Raw genomic sequence first — 18,418 nt, 5'->3', positions numbered from 1 at the left:
TTTATTATCTCTTCATATTGTCTTTTGTGTCATCAGTTTAATGTAATATGAAAGATATAAGACAGTTAATTCTTGTGAGAAATGATGTTTTCGACTCTGAATTTTCCAAGAAAATGCACATGTTCGATACAATGTAAAAAAAAGAAATAAAATCTTGAATTTTGCGAGGGAATAAAATATTTTTAATGAGACATTGATCGTACGCCTGTAACATGAAAGTTTCATTCAGGATGATTGTTAAAGTTTGCATATGATTGATCAACAATATTTCATGACTCTTATTTCATGACTGATGAGTCGCACAAAGTCAGCTAATTATGTAAGCTATTGACATAATTATCTATCAAAATTAATCTGACTGAAAGAGAGAATGTTGATTCTAGTTTATTAAAAATTTATAATTTATTCTTTAATATTTTACATATTTTTACAATGTTTAATAATTATACCTTCTCTTTTTCTTACTTTTATATATTTCTTCGAAATATAAAAATTATAAAAGGTATTGTGAGAATGAAAACATGTGATTTTTATATACGTAAAAGAATATGATTCGCATTCTTAAAGAGGATCACACAAACACTATATTATAATTCATCGATTTATGTAGTCTATAATTTTACTGCTATAATCATAATTAATCGTACGTTGACTTTGTTTCATTTATCAGACCAGAAAAGGTTGATAAAAAGAATTAAAGGTTAAAATTACAGTTTTTATCAACACTCTGTGCATGACGCACAATTTCGAATAAAACGATCACGCGTTATCTATATACAGTGTTCGTCGTGAAAACATGAACATTTGATAATATGAAAATATATGCAAGGATTGTTGATCGCTTGTTACTTGGCACATGATTTCCGCTGCATAATATAAAAACTTGCGTCATTTGAAGAAAACAACACTTATTACATGTATATGCATTTGTTTATGTGCGATAGCTTTCGAATCAATTCGTAGAAACATGATATTTGAAGATTTTCATCTCTTTGCTACTTAAAATTTACATACACATTATTAACATTTGAAAATTCATAAAATTCGCAAATAAAACTGTCAATAACCCAATAAAGTAAGTATTACACATTTGTGACACGTGTTAAAATAGACAATGATAAGTGATATATATTTTTTTAATTAACTCACCTATTTAAAAATCTGATCTAATATTAAGGTATTACCTGATAAAGAGATATGTATATTTAATTTGAACGTTAGCCAAATATCAAAGTATTATTTCCAACATGTCATTTCGATCTGATAAAAATAACTAAATCCTCTCATCAATATCCATCATATTTTATCATTTTGTCATCATATTTGCATGTGTCTATATATATGAAGCGAGATGTTATCGTGCGCATTTATCTCGATTTTGAGATCTTATAAATTCTCTTTATTTAAAATTGTATAGATTGTCGTCAAATATGAATTTCCGCAAAGGCATCTTTTATATAGTATGTATCTATCACGTTTTTCGACCTTTCGCCCCAAGCCTTTTCATCTTTCGTCCCAAGTCTGTTTACCCTACCCCCGAGAGTGCATTGACAGTGGCGGTTTCAAGCTTTCTCGCGATATTCTTTTTCCGATGGCAGATGGTCTGTATTACATCACACGCGGGAGCCATTCGCGAGGTCACCGACCTAAAGAATATCGCGATACGACGTATATCCGCGGCTTTTGTGCGCGAGAACCGCAAGAACTATCCCGAAGGCGAAAATGGAGCAACAAAAGCCTGCTCGACCCGCGCGGTTTCTCTTCAACAACTGCGATCGTTCAACCGCAAAAGGAGAAAGCATTAAGTTCTTGTACTCCCCTTCTTCCTCCCCGCATTGTGAATCATTAATAATGAAACTTTGATTATCTGAATAAATTCTTTTCCTCGCGTGTTGTTTGAACAGTTGTTTTCTGGGAAGTATGTCATCGGGACAAACACGTGGAAAATTTTCATTTTCTGTTTGTATTTTGTCCAAAGCAACAACGAGATCTACCAGATTTTCTAGCTTTTATTAATGCAAAGTAATTTTTAATATAGCACACATTTAGCAATTTAAGAGACTTTATATAACTTTAATTGTAAGATTTGAAGTTAAGAAGTGAAATATTCTACAACATTCGTTGTTGATGATGAAATTTTCTCAGGATAACAAATATGAAGATAGGATTAATAAAACGATTAAATTATTATACAATTGATTATATTAATTGCATAAAATACTAACCGCTATCTGTTATTGGAATTATAGAGAAAAAATTGAAACACTGACATAATCAAATCGAGAAATATTACTATTGTACTATTGTAGGATATAAACCAGAATTATTTTGTTTTGCCCAAATACATTTAATACTATAGTTATTTGGGCGTTTAATCGTAGTTCCCGTTCGTTCTTACGCATCAGATTTCATAATTAAAGCGTAGTAAAGAGACATCACGATATCACACCCACTGTTTCTCGAGCCGCGATTGGTCCATCATAACTAGCTTCTCGAGGACAAATCCGTCAGGGTCGACAAACAAGATTGTTTTTCACACTCGTGATTGCTTTCCCTGAATACGTCACGGTACCTATACCAAGAATCTAAACGACGATAACATAACAGAAATATGAGAAGAGATAAAAAATTGTTAGTGAAATTTTGAGTAGCATCCAGACATAAATAATAATTATGAAGTTATCATTTTAATTCGCGCAATGCTAATAAACAATTAAGGAAGAAGAAATACATTTCTACACCGTGCTCTCTTTAAGTAAAAATGTAGATATATGTACATAAAGTTCTTGTTATAAAGATGTATAAAAGCGATACGAAAGAGTAGAAGTTGTCATAACAATATTCATCTATAATAATATAAAATGATAAAAGATATAGAAATATATTAAATAATATTAGATGATAATATAAAGATTAGATAATTTTACAAGTTTTAAGAAATTTTTAAAAATTGTATAATTAAAATATCTATCTTTTTATTATAAATTTTTGAAAGGAAAATAAAGTTTTTTTCCATCGAGATCTTTTTAAATGGACATTGCTAGAATCACAATGCAAATGCTGATGCCGTTTAAATCAAATATTGATTATTCATGGAATATCATCTTATACATTTTGTAATGCATAATGTGAATGCAAATAGATAACGCAGATTTGCCTCGTTAATTTTATGTTAAGATTTATATTACAGAGAGCGCCACGAAACAAGGTGGATTCTGCGTCGATAACGAACATCGAGAATCTTTCGAATGTAGAAATTGACTTTATCTCGTTAAAAAAAAATAATGAACATGCAAATAAACAAATGGCATTTTTACATATTAGTGTGAGAATAATTAAACAATTCTAAATATTCTAACAGTTCAAATTTTCGACATGATATAATAAGAAGTTCTTGAAATTAGGATAATTATTTAATATCGAATGTAAATGATAAAAAGAAAACTAAATGTGTCATATTGTATTTTTACATTTATAAATTTTATTTAATTAAATCCACACACACACACACACACATATATATATATATATATATATATATATATATATATATATATATATATATACAGGGCATTTAATAATTAATAAAAAATCTCTCGTGTACAGATAGAGCAAATCAAACTGACAATGAGCAAAAAAGTTCTGCATCGTTTTGTGATTTTCGGAATAATTATTGAGAAATTAATTAAAAAATATCAACCAATTTGTGTGAGTATTAGCACGTGGCGAGAAAAGCCAGTTCGCTGTCACGCGGTTTTTATCGCACGCATAGCAACCGTGTAACAGTGAGCTGTCTCTTCTCGCTGTGCTCTCACAATAGTGACCGCGTAACAGCGGGCTATCTTTTCGCAGAGCGCTAATATATTGGCGCAAATTGATCGATATTTTTTATTTAATTTCTCAATAATTATTGTGAAAATCGGAAAATAATAAAAGGACTTTTTTGCTCAGTTTGATCTGCTCTATTTGTACACGAGAGATTTTTTACGAATTACCGGACCCCCTGTATATATATATATATATATATATATATATATATATATATATATATATATATATATATAGATGGTTATTCTTTTTTTTTTTGGTATTTTTTATACTTTAAATGATATATTAAAAATATATTATGAAATTATATATATAAAAAAATTAGATTTTTCTAAACTATTTTATTTTACTATTTAACTTTAAGAATCACAATAAATAGAATTCCCGATTTTGCAAATGTTTTGAGTACATGTCTCGTTATATTGATTTGATTTTTTTATTTAATTTGATTTATATATATATGTATATTTATTTATTTATTATACGATCTTTGATAATATTCTTTGTTCTCTTTGTTTTTACGTATTAGCAGATATCTATATGATAAACATGATTGAAAAAATGTGTTTTTTGATTGATGAGTATCAAGATAACAATCAGCAATGAGCTTGTACGATAATCTGGCAATCTATACATGTGGATTTACACGTGAGGAATTTATAAAAGCGATGTGACCATAAGAAATGATTATAGTCTTGTCACAATCGCCATGAAGTTAGTTTACATTGTCTTAATAATTATCTGTCGGACTTCGACCGAGTCAGAAACTTGGTGAGCACATGATGACACATTTTATATATAACCGTTATACATAAATTTTATATACTAGTGATTTTGTTCAAATCTTAAAAACTATTTTTTTAAATATATATAATTTTATATACATATAGTACAATCAGAATAATTATTTATTATTTATACTTATTTGATTGTCAATTTTATTTTTAGTATGAGATACATTTCAATTCAATTTTAATTCAATATTATTATAGTCAAATTAGGATGTAAATGTAAAATTTCAATAATTGTAGCGATAGTACCGAGATAAAAAATTGGAATGTTAATTTGAATAAGCTTATGGATGATTTCAATCCGTCTATTGTACAAATTGTCAGAAAATATGGCCTTGATCCACTCGAACTTCCACAAACTGCACAAACATTACGGATGGTACGTAGTACTCTTAAAAAAACACAGTTTATATTTTAAAAATAATTAAATCATAAAATCGTAAAATTTATTATTAATTAAATTATAAAATTTGTTAATTTTATATTAATTGCATCAACCGCTTGAATTAAACAATAAATACATATTTCATCAGTTATAACACATTACAACAAATTCTTCGCCAAGTAAAAATTCAAATAATCGTGAGTGTGGGAATTCGTCAACGATAGTGAAAAACCAGTCAGTCACGTAAGAGGATCGTTATTACGGTAAATGTGCATATTCGCTTATAATCGCGAGAGATCGGCTCGGAAATGGGGAGAAAGCTGGGTTTCGGGGTCAAAACTGGGATTCGAGGTCATCGGGCCGCGGTGCGAAAGTGCGCGCACGTTTAACCTCGGGGCCGTAGAAAGCGAAATCGAAGAGTTGGGCCTTGTACGAAAGCGAGAGTGAATCCCGGTATGACACTTTCCAGCGTTGGACCTTGGGCCGAGATGTACCACGGTCAAACGCCGAGGTCATCCCTCGCCTCGTTTTCGCTGATCTCATTTTTGACGCTTCGAAGGCTAACGCGTGAACTTGGACGAGAGTGAAACCGAGGTTTCACCCGTTAGATCGCGGTAGAAGGCGAGCATGAGCTCAAGTTCAATGCCGTTGTTCGGCAAGCAAAGAGCTGAAACTCTTCCCGGATTGTGTCGGACGTGAATCCATCGGTCATTTATCTCTCGATATATCTATCGCAAACTTGAATAAATTCGTATAAAAAAAAAGAGAAGAATTATTAAAGCATTCAAAGTTTTAAGAAAATAAAATATCACTTGTAGTGTTTTAGAAAATAATGAATTTTATTTTTTAAAACATTACAAATGAAATTTTAATCTTGCAAAGTTACTTTATAAATAAAGTCAGAGTCTATTTTATAATATTGAAAATTGCATTAACACTTGTGAAATGTTGACAAAGCGTTGTCATATATGTAAACATTACAAGTAAATTAATTAACCAATTTATTATTAAGTAATTACACCTGTGAGGTATTTTTGCAAAATGTTATATTTAAAATTTGATTAATTATTCTTCATTGTAAGCGTGCGTGAGGCAATTTTAAATCGCGTCATTGCGTGAAAATTCAAGAGAGCTGTATTTATAAAACAGCCGATAAAGTATACATTGCTTTTGATTTCACATTATAAGGCTCTCATTCATGCTTTCACGTAGAAAATGTTTGCATTTCTTACGTGATAGATAACGTAATCGCAGCAATAAACACTACTACATCTTACTCAATTACACGTGTTTTATTTCGATAAAAAGTGCTTGGTCTTTATTGGATTAATCGTGATAAGGAATTATCACGGTTTTAATAGTAAGATAGTAATATTAAAGCCATGGTTAATTTTGTCGCCAGGAAAATCCAAACTTCTCGGAATCGACAGTGTACAAAATTGATCTCGTTTTAAAATCAGGAATATTGAAAGGTTTATCCAATTTGGAGCGTCACAATAACGCTACTTTAACGTACGCAAATAAGTTATTAAAGATGGACATTGGCTTCGAATTTGAACATTTACAGGTAGTTTGAATAATCTTTATGTGCTCTAGACTTTAGCTCTTCAAAGTGTAAGACAAATTGCTAGATCTGTATTTTTCTAAGCGTTATATTTATTTGCAAGGATCACTATACGTGTCATTATAATATTTTATCATGCAAGTAACTTTTTCTATATTCAAGGGAACGTATGATTACATGCTAAAACTGATCTTTCGAAATGAGGGTCGCATTATAGCTACAGCGAAAAACGTACGCGCTATAATTAACATTATATTCAACACAAGAAATTATACTTTGGTCCTCAACAAATTCGATTTACAAGTTCCTGGGTAATTTCTGTTAATTGTAAAATTAATATATTGAGTGTGGATTATATATCTTCCTTAAAAAGATATATGTATGTTATTATCCACATAATGAAATCTTCCATATACATATATACATACAATAGTTACTCAATGTTTTATTATTGTAGTCGCATTAAAGTAACAGTCGAAAATAAGAAGGGATCCGTGGATTGGATAAACACAGCTATCGTCAATATCGTAACTCCATTCTTTAAGGAAACAATTACGGACGCCGTTCGAAAGGAAGCATCGAATGCAATTCAAACATACTTCAATGAGATAAATCATAAAATCGCTCCACCCAAAACGTTGACTCGTACTTTAGAATATAAATTGTTGGATCATAGTTTAACAAATGTACATCAAAATTTAGTTTTCTAATATAATATTGTATTAGGAAATAATTGTAATATTATTTATACATATTTTTTATGTCCTATGCTTTTTAAATATATTATAGATATCTTTTAAATGTATTTATATCTCTACATATACATATATATTGTGTATGTATATATATATATATATATATATATATATATATATATATATATATATATATATATATGTATAAGTGTATAATCTTATGAATCTATTCTATCGATGTGTAAGATTTCTATTTCCAATCTATAGCTACTATGTGATAATGTTTATTACAAACAAGTTGCTAATCTATAAATTACGAAAATTCTTAGTTTTGTGATATCTAATGAGATATAAAAATTAGATAAATTTTTTATTTGTCGCTACCGATTGATGAATCGGTTATCAATCGATAAGACGTAGTCAGATAACAGGTTAGGCAGAGATTGGCAATAAAAATAGAAGAGAGTGTCAAGTCATCTGTAGTTGAATTGTTAATGTAATCATGGCCGGTCAAATGCAATTGATTTTTCTTGCAATTATAGCGCTGGTGCATGGCAAGTTTGTAACCGAGCAGAACGTGTAAGTGCTAATAAATCATGATTTTACGTAATTTTCTTAATTTACTATTTAACTAAGTCTTCTAAAGTCTTGTCTTGTAAAGAACAAGAATTAATTTTTTCGTATTTTTAACATTACTTGAATTGCAATTAATTTTATGATAATTGCACTTTTTAAATTTCTGAAAAAAAATTTTGAAATGTTTGTATTACGATCATAAAGTTTATCTCAGTCAACTATGGCCTTTAATTCAATTTAAACGAGTTATGAATCAAGTATTCGACAAATGGATATTTCTATATTGTGTAGTTCTACAAATAAAGAAACAAAAATAATCCTTGATGAGAAAATTGATGCTTTGTTACCATCGATACATCAGTATATTTTGGAAAACGGGTTAGATCCTGCGCAAATACCAGACTATTCCGAACAGTTTTTGGTAAGTAACTATTCAACCAATAATAAATTCTGTTTTTTTTTTTTTATTATTTTATTTTCTAATGTTGGTAGAATCTAAACATATATATATATTATATTTAGCCTGGAATATTCATCGATCTTAAGAAAGGATGGCTGCAAAACTTATCGTTAATAAGACGCACCAAGCATGTAATTGGAATTTACAAGGATAAACGCATAACGTTCGATATGGATTTGGGATTTAATGTTTTAGACGTAAGAAAATGAGACAGATACAATAACGCTAATCAATATTAAAATGTTGCGATAATTTGTAAAACAAAGAAGTGTATCTCTTGACTCCTTTAATTTTCAGTGTAGCTACGCATACTCTCTAGGAATGAAATTTCCCTTTTTAAAGAGGCGAGGTGACGTATTTGCTCGTTTCTACCAGCTGAACGTTAATACTGTGTTGACGATCGATCTATCTAATTATTACATAGATCTCGATTCCATTAAGTTCTCGGACGTCGGGTAAATATTACTTTTTTACTTTTTCTCTATATTTCTCACACGTAGATATACGAAAGAAAAAATATTTAGAAACAGAAAGATTGTCGCGTAAATATCGAACGCGATGAAATATTTATCAATTCTCGATGTTATAAATCATATTGCATCGATTAAAGTTGACAGAAAGTTGTTTTTATAATGGTGATAATTTTAATATTGAGCAGGTGAGCAGATAGAAACGACAAACAGATAATAATCACAACACGGTATCTGAAATTGCAGACTGATAATCATCGATTAATCAAAAACAATAATAACTCTATAAAACTTGTTGTCGAACTTTATTTTAGCTCTTATAGATTGCATTTTATTGATTTTCAAATTTATTTATTGATGCTCGTGTTCACAAGTGAAATGTCACTTTTATTCGTTGCGTTTAATGATAAAATATTGATCTAAAATTTTAATGTAAATTACAAGTTAATTTTTTATACAAATTTAATTTATGATTAAGTACAAGTTACTATAATCTATATAAACACGAATTGTACATATAATGCATAGTTTTTTTCAATGAGACGTAAGGTACCTTTGTTTTCTTTTTTTTACAGAAAATACGACATCAAATTTGAGGGACATCTTTTAGATCGTGTTTTGAACGTTCTGACTAAAGTAGTTACAGTATTTTTCGAAAAATTTGTATTGACAAGTATTGAGGAACGTTCAGTAAAGATTTTCCGTGCGAAAATCGATGAATGGAATAACAGTTATCCGCGACCAAAGTGTACGTTAGAAGAGTTTATCAATTCATTGAAAGCGGAGCTGGAATTTTTGTAATTTTGTCGAACATTTATTACTTTTCCAAAAATAAAGCATGCATTATTTACGTCTGAATTACTGAATGTCTTTTTAATATAATATTTTTAATATATTTAATACTGTATTTTAATAAGAAGAATTTTTAATACAGAATATTTCTTTAATATTAGCGTTTAGTTCGCCATAATGATATTATGCTCACTGATTTATAAGCATTTCATTATTTTAAATAATTGCAAGTAATTTAAAATAATTTGTAAAAAAATATATTTCCTTTTTAATATGCATTTTTAAGAAGAATATGCAGTATTGCATTAACTTGTCAATATGCAGTATTCTTGAAAATGAATAAGTTATTCTCACTTGACGTAATGCGTATAATATTAATTATTTTTATTTTTACAATTCGACAAGAACTGAACGATAAACGTCATTTAATGTTTTACAAGAGAATATGATTATTGATAAACGACACTTTGATTATAAATCTTGACACTATCTAATCTGTCTAGAAAATGTCTTTATGAATAATATAATATTGCGATAATAAAAACAGATGAAATTTTTACAAGTGCGTAAAATTAAGGAGAAAGACAGCTTTAAAATATTTCACGACGTATTCTGTATATACAAGCGAAGTAAAATAGTTTCGACAGACGAATGATGAGTAACGTCGAGCCTATCTAAAGTATCGATCAATATGCATTATTTACGACATTGTTAAGTCGCAACTTGACGCAACCCGTGCCGTTTAATCTTATTAAACTGAGCCAAGTTTCCTGGGCACGTTGCATCTTGGCGTCATTGTATAAGTCTCGCGAATGGCGATAGCGCAATCTGCATAGAGATGGGCCCATGAAAATCCACGGGGTCGTTCTCCGGGGATATCGCGAGGAGTCTACGCGACGTCCTTGTTTATATTATACATACAATATTGCGGATATCGTGAGCAATGCAAAATGCTAATACTAATATTCGGATAGCTCGTTTTGTCCATCTCGCTGCATCTAATTACTCTTGGCGATTAGTGATACCTTTTGATCTCTGAATCAATAAACTGGAAACTTCTATATGTATAATGAAAGTCACAAATATAGTGTATTAATAATACAGAGAGCAACGATATAATAATTTCGAATAAAATATTTCAAAATATATATTTTAATATATGTATATGTAATTAGGCCACGTTCTGATATTCACTACCAGTGTACGTAACGTAAATTATAGATTTTCAGTAATAGCAATGAATATCGGAACACAGCCTTAATATCATTTTTACGTAACACGCGCTATTCATTTATCGTTGCATTTTATTAATGAAGGAGAATTGATTTAATATCAGGAGAGCTTGCAAAACTAATAGCACATATCTCTTTACCCTAGTAAGTATTATATGTTAGTACGCTTATGTGACGATGGTTGCCTGTTACCAGGTGTACCTGGATATATGCACACAAGTTTCTAGTTATCTATTTAAATTTAACTGACGTAAGAATACATCTGTGTCGCTAAAATAATATTTATAATGTAAATTTATAACGTTTCGTAAAGCATTTCTGTATTAAATCATCTTATTCAAATTACTAATTTTTTTTTACACATGTGATATTATATATTTTTATATAAAAACATTGATCTCTCTAATTCTTATAAATTAAAAAAAATAACTTCTTTATATATATGTGTGTGTGCGTGTCGAACTTGTCTCTTATATGAATTACATAGACTTGAATGAATGCGACATGAATATTAATTCTTGCGGATTCTAGCTTGTAAAATCAAGATAATCCGCAATATCTCAGTTGTCGAGAGGACGAATCGCGCGGTACGTGACAGACGCATGCTTGCATTATCCGCGATGATGCCGAGGCATACCTATCTGGCTTATATATGCTTCACATACTGGATCAGATATTCTGTATAGAGCGCACCGAGAGCAAACCGCCGCTATTGTCCGTCTTCACGTATCTAGTATCCAACATCGCTGTCTACTATTGATCGTGATACCTGCATGCCGAAGGATTATGAACTACATTGTCATTTGCTACCGCGTCGCGCAGATATCGCTGATGCTGACTCGCCGTATTTGAACGACGAATTTACTGAGAGTTGTCAGAAATCTGATTTCTCTTACATTAGAGTTTTGATTGAATTTGACATATTGCATTCAGTAATTTTACGGTTCCAAGGATAGCTCGAAATTAGCAGCATTCATTAATATAAAATTATAAGTTTTAAGATTTGACAGTTATTTTTTTTAATGACGAATTTCTTTTCGCAATTATATGAAACTCCAAGTTTTCGTATCTCGAAGATATCGGAATTCTTGCCAATTTGGAAAAAAAAACATAATTTAAACGACATTAATTTTCGCGATTGTTGAAATATAACATTTATTTATTCGCTGTTCCTCTCAATTTTAAGTGTCAAAGTTTCATGATGGTAGCATTCTTAAACGAGGGTATATAACTTAATCTCGAAAACATGCTGGTGCACAGTCTGGCTCAGCTGTTGAGCTCACATTCAGCGCGGTGTTATTAATCCGAAATGTGACGCGGAGACAAGGGCAAATGTAACTAGCCGTGATTTTCCCCTTTTCCTTCAGTCTCTTTGTATTTGCCGACTAGACGGAAATTGATATGAGACACGCCGACAGATTACTTCAAGTTGGGCGCTGATTAGTACGTGGCGACGACGAGTCCGTATACGGATAAATGCGAGAGATGCGACAAAACGGAGATAAAGCTCAGGCGAGAGACCGTGAGATTATACAAAGATAGCGCGCAGTGAAATTGTGCACGAGGGACACGGTTTATGAAAACGCTGGTGCCGCGAAAAAGAGAGGGACGTCGAGTTCGAAGAAAATTAATTTTTTCCATCTCGCGCGGATGTCAATAAAATTGATTTCATATACATGTCGAGGTGCGACGCGAAAATCTCGCGTCCGGATTTTAAAATAAAGATAAATTTGTATACGTCACATTTTTTTACGTCTATCAAAGTGTCGTGAATTTTCCCTTCAGATTTCGTATAATTCACGTATATACATTTGATCTCTCGTGATCCTACATTTCTTTGGCAAGATAAATTTCAGATAACGCGATTACTCTTTCAGCTTGACATAAATCTTAGTTTCACGACTCTGCTCTCGCAGATGCAATTCGCGAATCCTTTACGTAGATAGATCCTTGGATACTTTGCGATATTGAGGCTACTATTAATAGAAATGCGAATCACGAGGCAAGAGAGAGAGAGAGAGAGAGAGAGAGAGAGATCGTATGGAACAAGGTTACTAGGGGAGCGGTAAGAAATATCGCTGCCTCGACTTCGCGCCTATTAATGAACAAAATTAACTAGTATTTGTACAGATGCTACGCGTTATGGAGCATGCATTTTCGCATGCTACGCTCAATTGGTTTAGTGGAACATGACAATTTAATCAGAGTATTCAAAGTAACAAAGTGTCAGACAGCTTCGATCCTAGTAATTTGCGACATTTATATAATGACATTTTACAATTATAAAATATGACATCAATTCATATCTAGGTGCGTCATCAGTATATAAGAAGTATTAAAATTATATAATTATATATACTCCGATCTTAGCTTTTGTATAAGAAATAATTATTCGAAAATAACATTTTTTTATTGAGTTTTATCGAGTTTATTTTTATTAATATCGGCTTTTTCTCTTCTGTCCCCTTAGCTGAGAAATCACGGCCGCGAGAAACTCCAGCCGCCGAATTGCAGATTGGATGCTGGACATTATGCGGATCGCCACGGCCCAGGCCGAGGCCAGCCGAAATGAGCCGAGCCAGGTCGAGCAAAGTCACGCTAACGAGCGGACGACGAGCGACGAGCACGTTTGTCTCGATGCGACGCGACGCGACGCGACACGGAGCCGAGATAAAGCCGAGCTGAGCGGATGCGCCGCTTCGTAGCGGGTGACGACGACGACGACGACGACGACGACGACGACGACGACGACGGTTGCAGCCGCACGCCCATTCAGTAGCGGATTAAACGCCAAGGTGCATTCAGCATTTAATACGAAATACCCGATTGTTCATGCTAGATGTCCAAAGGGGACAATTTCTCCGGCAGATTTAATTTGCGAAAAAGTTGAATTGAAAAATTCTATAAAGCTATCGATTGATAAATATTCAGACTGATATTTAAATTGACAAAGGTCGAGAAATATGTTCTGAGGAAAGTTGCAACAATATTATTTTACCTAAATTAATTTAAATTTTTCTATAAGCTTGATATTTGAAAGAGTTAAAAACAAAGTTATTTTATTGTCAAAGAGTTCTCTCTCGATGCAATAATCTCTTTCTGCAAGTTTCCGGAAGCTGGAAAACCGAGAAAGTAACTTTGCTCTTAGGGGTTGATAAATTTATGTCAGTGTGTAATTCCTCCGATTAATAATACTGTTTTTCTTCCATTAGTAATATTTATAAAAGCAATTTGAGTCACTTTTGCAAATTAAATTACATTTTCTGTGAAAGAGAGAGAGAGAAGCTTTATCAATATTTCAGTGTCGCTGGCGATCCGTTTGTCATCCGCTCCGAAATATATATATCTCGCACGTCCCTGCGCGCTTACCGAACCGGAGCCGGAGCCGAAGCCGAAGCCGAAGCCGGAGCCGGAGCCGGAGCCGAAGCCGGAGCCAGAGCCGGAGCCGGTGGTAGTTTACTCGCTCGACGTTATCCCGCTGCTCTTCGCTTGGGCCGAACCTGCTCTTTCCTTCTCTCGCGCGGGCGATCAGCAGCACGTTCTCCGCGCCGCGCAAAGCCGCTCGAAGCCGCTCGAAGCCGCGCGGAGACGAGACGCGCTGAGTCGAGCCGAAGCGGGTCGAGCGGCGCCGAGCGGTGCCGAGCGGTGCCGAGCACCGAGGTCGAGCGGAGCCGAAGGTCTCGCGGTGGCCACGACGCGCGCGACGCGCGAGTAGCACTACACCGCTGGAGCGTGTGTGTGCATGCGTGCGCTTGCTCGCTTACTCGCTCCGCTTTTCTCTTCGCGTCTTGTAGTAATTGGCCAGGCCTCTCCTCGCTTCCTCGAGGACGACGGCCAGCGTTTATTATCCATTTACATCGTCAGAGTCTCCAGCGTTTCGAGCGTCGACAAGGATCAAGGTCAGTCAGTCAACGTCGTCGTCGTCGTCGTCGTCGTCGTCGTCGTCGTCGTCGTCGTCGTCGTCGTCGTCGTCGTCGTCGCGTGTTTGTCAGTCGGCTCGTTTCCTCGCGCGTGTGTGCGCCGCGTCCTTTTCGGCTGGCCCGCGCGCGTGCATGGACGACACGCGCGCACGAGTCGACGAGGATATAGCCCTGGATTCGTGCCGCTTACGTTCGTCCGCTCGGCTCGGCTTCGCCGCGAGCACCGCCGCTGCCGCTGCCGCTGCCGCTGCCGCCGCCGTCACTGCCCCTGCTGCCGCTGCCAACACTACCTCCACCACTTCCTCGACCGTCGCCGCCACCTGCCGCGTCGCGAGACGCAAGAGAAAGAAGAGGAGGCGTCAACGGCTTCCTACGAGCAACGACGACGCGGCCGGCGCTATCACCACGCCGAGCGGTAACGCCGCCGTAACCGAGAGCACCGAGGCCGACGCCGACGCCGACGCCGACGCTGACGCCGACGCCGACGCTGACGCCGTCGTCGTCCTCGAGCCCGACGCTGACGCCGTCGCCGTCGCCAACGCAGCCACCGCGGGGCCGTCAGACTCGGTGGCGGCGCGGGTCGATAAACCGAGAAGCCGCCACCTCGCCTCGGAGCAGCACACGGCCGCGGCCGCGGCCAGCGGGGAAGTCCAGCTACGTGTCGGAGGAAGCGGCACGCGTGCGGCCGCCTCCTCCGTCGGCACCGCCGGCGTCACGCTTCTCAATCGACGCGCCGGCAAACGCTCGCCACGGCGATGCAACGCCGCCGGCGGCCGTAGGAGCGCGATGACGATGGACCTTCAACGGCTCATCAGCGAGGTGCACGCGAGACCCGCGATCTGGGACCAGAAGAATGTCAACTATCACAACCGCGATGTCATACTAAAGATGTGGCGAGAGATCGCGAGGGCCTGCGAGGTGTCGAGTGAGTATACACCGTTCGGCCCGCGTTTCATGAATGATGATACAAATCCTTTCTCCCCCCCCCCCCCCTCGCCCTTCCTCCCTCTCTCTCTCTCTCTCTCTCTCTCTCTTTCCATCCACGTATTCGTCCTTGTAAATACGTTTGTATACATGTACGTATTATGTGCGCACGTGTGGATGGTTGCTCGCGAGATTGGTTGGCCGCTCGATGAGTGGGTGGAATACACGCCGGGTACAAGTCGATTGGTCGTCAGGTTCGTATATTGTCCTTGCGAGGACCCTGGAGATGCTCGAGGTATCTTAGGTATATGTATATAGTGCAAAGTCCCCGACAAAAGAGCCGGCGAAACCGGCTCGAGGAGACCGGAGAAGAACGTCGGTAAAGACGACGAGAAATCGAATGGATCTGGCGACCGCCAGCCGGGGCGACCGGACCGTTTGCTGGAACAGGTCGATAGCTCGGCGCTTCGCGAAAGGAGAAGCCGACCGGAGAGATATAGGCTGCTAGTTCGCGCGAATCGCCGCCAGGTCGCACACTGATGTCACCGGGTGTATGGTCGGGCGATGGGTCGACGAGGATTCCTTTCTCTTTTCCGCGAGTGTATACGTAATTTACTCGCGGTTTGCACGCAACACGTGCGCGTTAAACCTTATCATCGATAAATAAATACTGAATTAATAGCGATCGTGAGATAATACTCACTGATGGAGAATGATGTTTATTATGATATTGTATTTTCATACCTTGCAACTCCTACCTTTTGATACCTTCAATTAATCAATGTTGATTCATCTTTGCGCTCTTCCTCTTCAATATTATTGATTATAAAAAAATGTTGAAGAGATGAAAATAATTCTTTACGCTAATCGACTTGATTGATGATTAATAAGTAAACATTATTTATTCTCTATTTATTTGTATAAAACGATATTTTTACTTCTTTCATATATCTCGTAAAGTTAAGTTTGACGAAAATAAAATAAAAATAATTTTCGATACAAGATATTCTCTTTGAAAGTAATCTTTCAGCTTTTAAATTTTCAGAGCAGATATTTAATGATTTGTATAACGATCTCTTAATAATTTATAAGTTACGTTACAGAAACGCGGCTGTTACTTTGTTCCAGCTGACGTCGCCAAGTCTAAATGGAAGCACCTGCGTGACAACTTCCGGAACGAGCTGAAAAAGACTTATCGGGGTAAATGCGACGGTGGCGGTGGCACAGAACACGATTCCAAATGGGTCTGGTTCAAGAGTCTGTTCTTCCTGCGGGACCAAATGAACTCCAGAGTGATCGGCTGCGCCCTGTCACAAAACTGCGTCGGCGCGATCGGTATGCGTTCGTCGCCGGATGGCACGCAGATCGAGCCGCAAATCGACATCCTCGAAGGCCACGAAGAAACGCAGTTCGACGATCTGGATGGCGATTCCTGCCAGTCGTTGCTGTCCAACGACGACGGCCTGCATCAGGTGATGCCGCCACCGAAGATGAGCAAAATAATCGGTCGAAAGCGGACGCTCATGGACGCGATCGATAATGATTACGGCATGGAAATGGACCGAAAGCGATATGAGTCGCTGCAAAAGAGGTTGGCGATGGGTTCTGAGGACGAGGACGACACCTACCACTTCCTCATGAGCGTCCGGAATCCCCTGAGAAGTCTACCGCTCGACAGGCAAATGTTTGTCCGGCTTAAGATCCAGGAACTGGTCTACAACGAGATCAATTCGCAGAATCAGCAGCAGCAGACGACGAGTCGCGGCATCTATGATACATCCTCGCAAGGCCAGGATGTAAAACCGCCGCGAACCGGAAACGGTGGCAACGGCGTTGTCGGCGACGTTGTCAGCGACATGTCGAATACGGCATCGTTACTGCAGAATTGCACGACCGAAGGTTCCGGCGACGACGCATTCTTCGGCTGACGAGAGCCCGTCGCGATTTAATTCGCTTATAGAGAAGTAAGAATTATAATTTTATTAATAGAGAATAAAAATGATGGTATTTTTTCAGTAAGATTCAGCGCAATCTTTGCGCCTTCTTTCTCCCCCATCTCGTATAAAGAAAAATTTCCCACTCCGGCATCCCCTGTAAATTCCATTTTAGTTATAAATCTATACAGAATAAAATTGTATATAATGGTACTCTTTTTTTTTTTTTAATTTAAAGAATTCATTAAAATTATTATGAAAGATAATTTTCAAAAGCAACAATCGTATTTAGGCCTAAATTAACGAAAGATAAACATTTAAAGATCAACATTTACGCGATTGCGATAAAATCAAAGTGATATTTCTGTAATTCGCTTTCCACGAAATAAGAATATTCATAAAGCAGAATAAATTCTGGCGAATAATCTTTCTTTCGATGTATACAAGTTTGCTCTTAAAATATCTTCATTTTTGTCATAGACCAAAGAAAGTTTTTTAATTAATAAAGCGTCAGGCACAATTAGTGTTATTAGCGCGCGCGTGCGCCTCACCTATCTACGCCATCATAACGGAAGCGTGATTATATTCCGCCGAGACAGTTGATCTTTTGGTTCGTCGTGTTTTTCTCTCTTCGTGATTAAAAAGCATGAGCAAGCATACACACACACACACACACACGCACGGAAAAATATCACATGTGAACGTTACGTCGAAGCTGACCCTGCTTGACGCAACATCAGAGGGTGCGTCGTCCTGGACGCACCCGAAAGGGTGTGGAGTTGACCAAATTTACCACGTCGACGTGTATTACGTTCATTAACCCTTCGTTGCAAAACACCGAGTTGCG

General features: G+C 36.4%; 3 protein-coding genes across 6 annotated transcripts in view; all 3 read left to right on the top strand.

Annotated features, from left to right (window-relative positions):
• The window catches only part of LOC140674542 (uncharacterized), a 32,639-nt gene that overhangs the window by 10,888 nt on the left and 3,333 nt on the right, over nucleotides 1-18,418 (top strand). Inside the window, exons 1-4 of one of the 4 annotated variants that reach the window (XM_072908143.1) lie at nucleotides 12,840-13,103; nucleotides 13,264-13,588; nucleotides 14,096-15,638; nucleotides 16,766-17,656. In XM_072908143.1, coding sequence (XP_072764244.1) covers nucleotides 14,846-15,638; nucleotides 16,766-17,565 — 1,593 coding nt within the window. In that variant the 5' untranslated portion in view covers nucleotides 12,840-13,103; nucleotides 13,264-13,588; nucleotides 14,096-14,845 and the 3' untranslated portion in view covers nucleotides 17,566-17,656. Of the gene's footprint in view, nucleotides 1-12,839; nucleotides 13,104-13,263; nucleotides 13,589-13,621; nucleotides 15,639-16,765; nucleotides 17,657-18,418 lie in introns of those variants that run through there. The other 3 variants (XM_072908146.1, XM_072908142.1, XM_072908144.1) reach the window with 3 other exon arrangements.
• On the top strand, nucleotides 4,462-7,373 carry LOC140674543 (uncharacterized). Its single transcript, XM_072908147.1, has 5 exons — nucleotides 4,462-4,599; nucleotides 4,860-4,998; nucleotides 6,407-6,571; nucleotides 6,731-6,879; nucleotides 7,026-7,373. The coding sequence occupies exons 1-5, from the start codon at nucleotides 4,538-4,540 to the stop codon at nucleotides 7,276-7,278; spliced, it is 768 nt and encodes a 255-aa protein (XP_072764248.1). The 5' UTR covers nucleotides 4,462-4,537; the 3' UTR covers nucleotides 7,279-7,373.
• LOC140674524 (uncharacterized) lies at nucleotides 7,497-9,627 on the top strand. Its single transcript, XM_072908115.1, has 5 exons — nucleotides 7,497-7,842; nucleotides 8,131-8,260; nucleotides 8,362-8,496; nucleotides 8,597-8,754; nucleotides 9,345-9,627. The coding sequence occupies exons 1-5, from the start codon at nucleotides 7,766-7,768 to the stop codon at nucleotides 9,568-9,570; spliced, it is 726 nt and encodes a 241-aa protein (XP_072764216.1). The 5' UTR covers nucleotides 7,497-7,765; the 3' UTR covers nucleotides 9,571-9,627.

The sequence above is a fragment of the Anoplolepis gracilipes genome, chromosome 16 (assembly GCF_047496725.1).
Source record: "Anoplolepis gracilipes chromosome 16, ASM4749672v1, whole genome shotgun sequence".
NCBI lineage: Eukaryota > Metazoa > Arthropoda > Insecta > Hymenoptera > Formicidae > Anoplolepis > Anoplolepis gracilipes.
The sequence above is the reverse complement of the archived record's forward strand: the minus strand, read 5'-3'. Positions and strand labels throughout refer to the sequence as shown.

What these genes read in the sequence shown, in the direction of transcription:
- LOC140674524 (XM_072908115.1), top strand. Translation starts at nt 7,766, where the DNA reads ATGGCCGGTCAAATGCAATTGATTTTTCTTGCAATTATAGCGCTGGTG. An exon ending in ACTATTCCGAACAGTTTTTG is followed by an intron (nt 8,261 to 8,361) that starts GTAAGTAACTAT and finishes TATTATATTTAG; the next exon opens with CCTGGAATATTCATCGATCT. An exon ending in TGGGATTTAATGTTTTAGAC is followed by an intron (nt 8,497 to 8,596) that starts GTAAGAAAATGA and finishes TTTAATTTTCAG; the next exon opens with TGTAGCTACGCATACTCTCT.
- LOC140674543 (XM_072908147.1), top strand. Translation starts at nt 4,538, where the DNA reads ATGAAGTTAGTTTACATTGTCTTAATAATTATCTGTCGGACTTCGACC. An exon ending in CTGCACAAACATTACGGATG is followed by an intron (nt 4,999 to 6,406) that starts GTACGTAGTACT and finishes TTTTGTCGCCAG; the next exon opens with GAAAATCCAAACTTCTCGGA. An exon ending in TTCGATTTACAAGTTCCTGG is followed by an intron (nt 6,880 to 7,025) that starts GTAATTTCTGTT and finishes TTATTATTGTAG; the next exon opens with TCGCATTAAAGTAACAGTCG.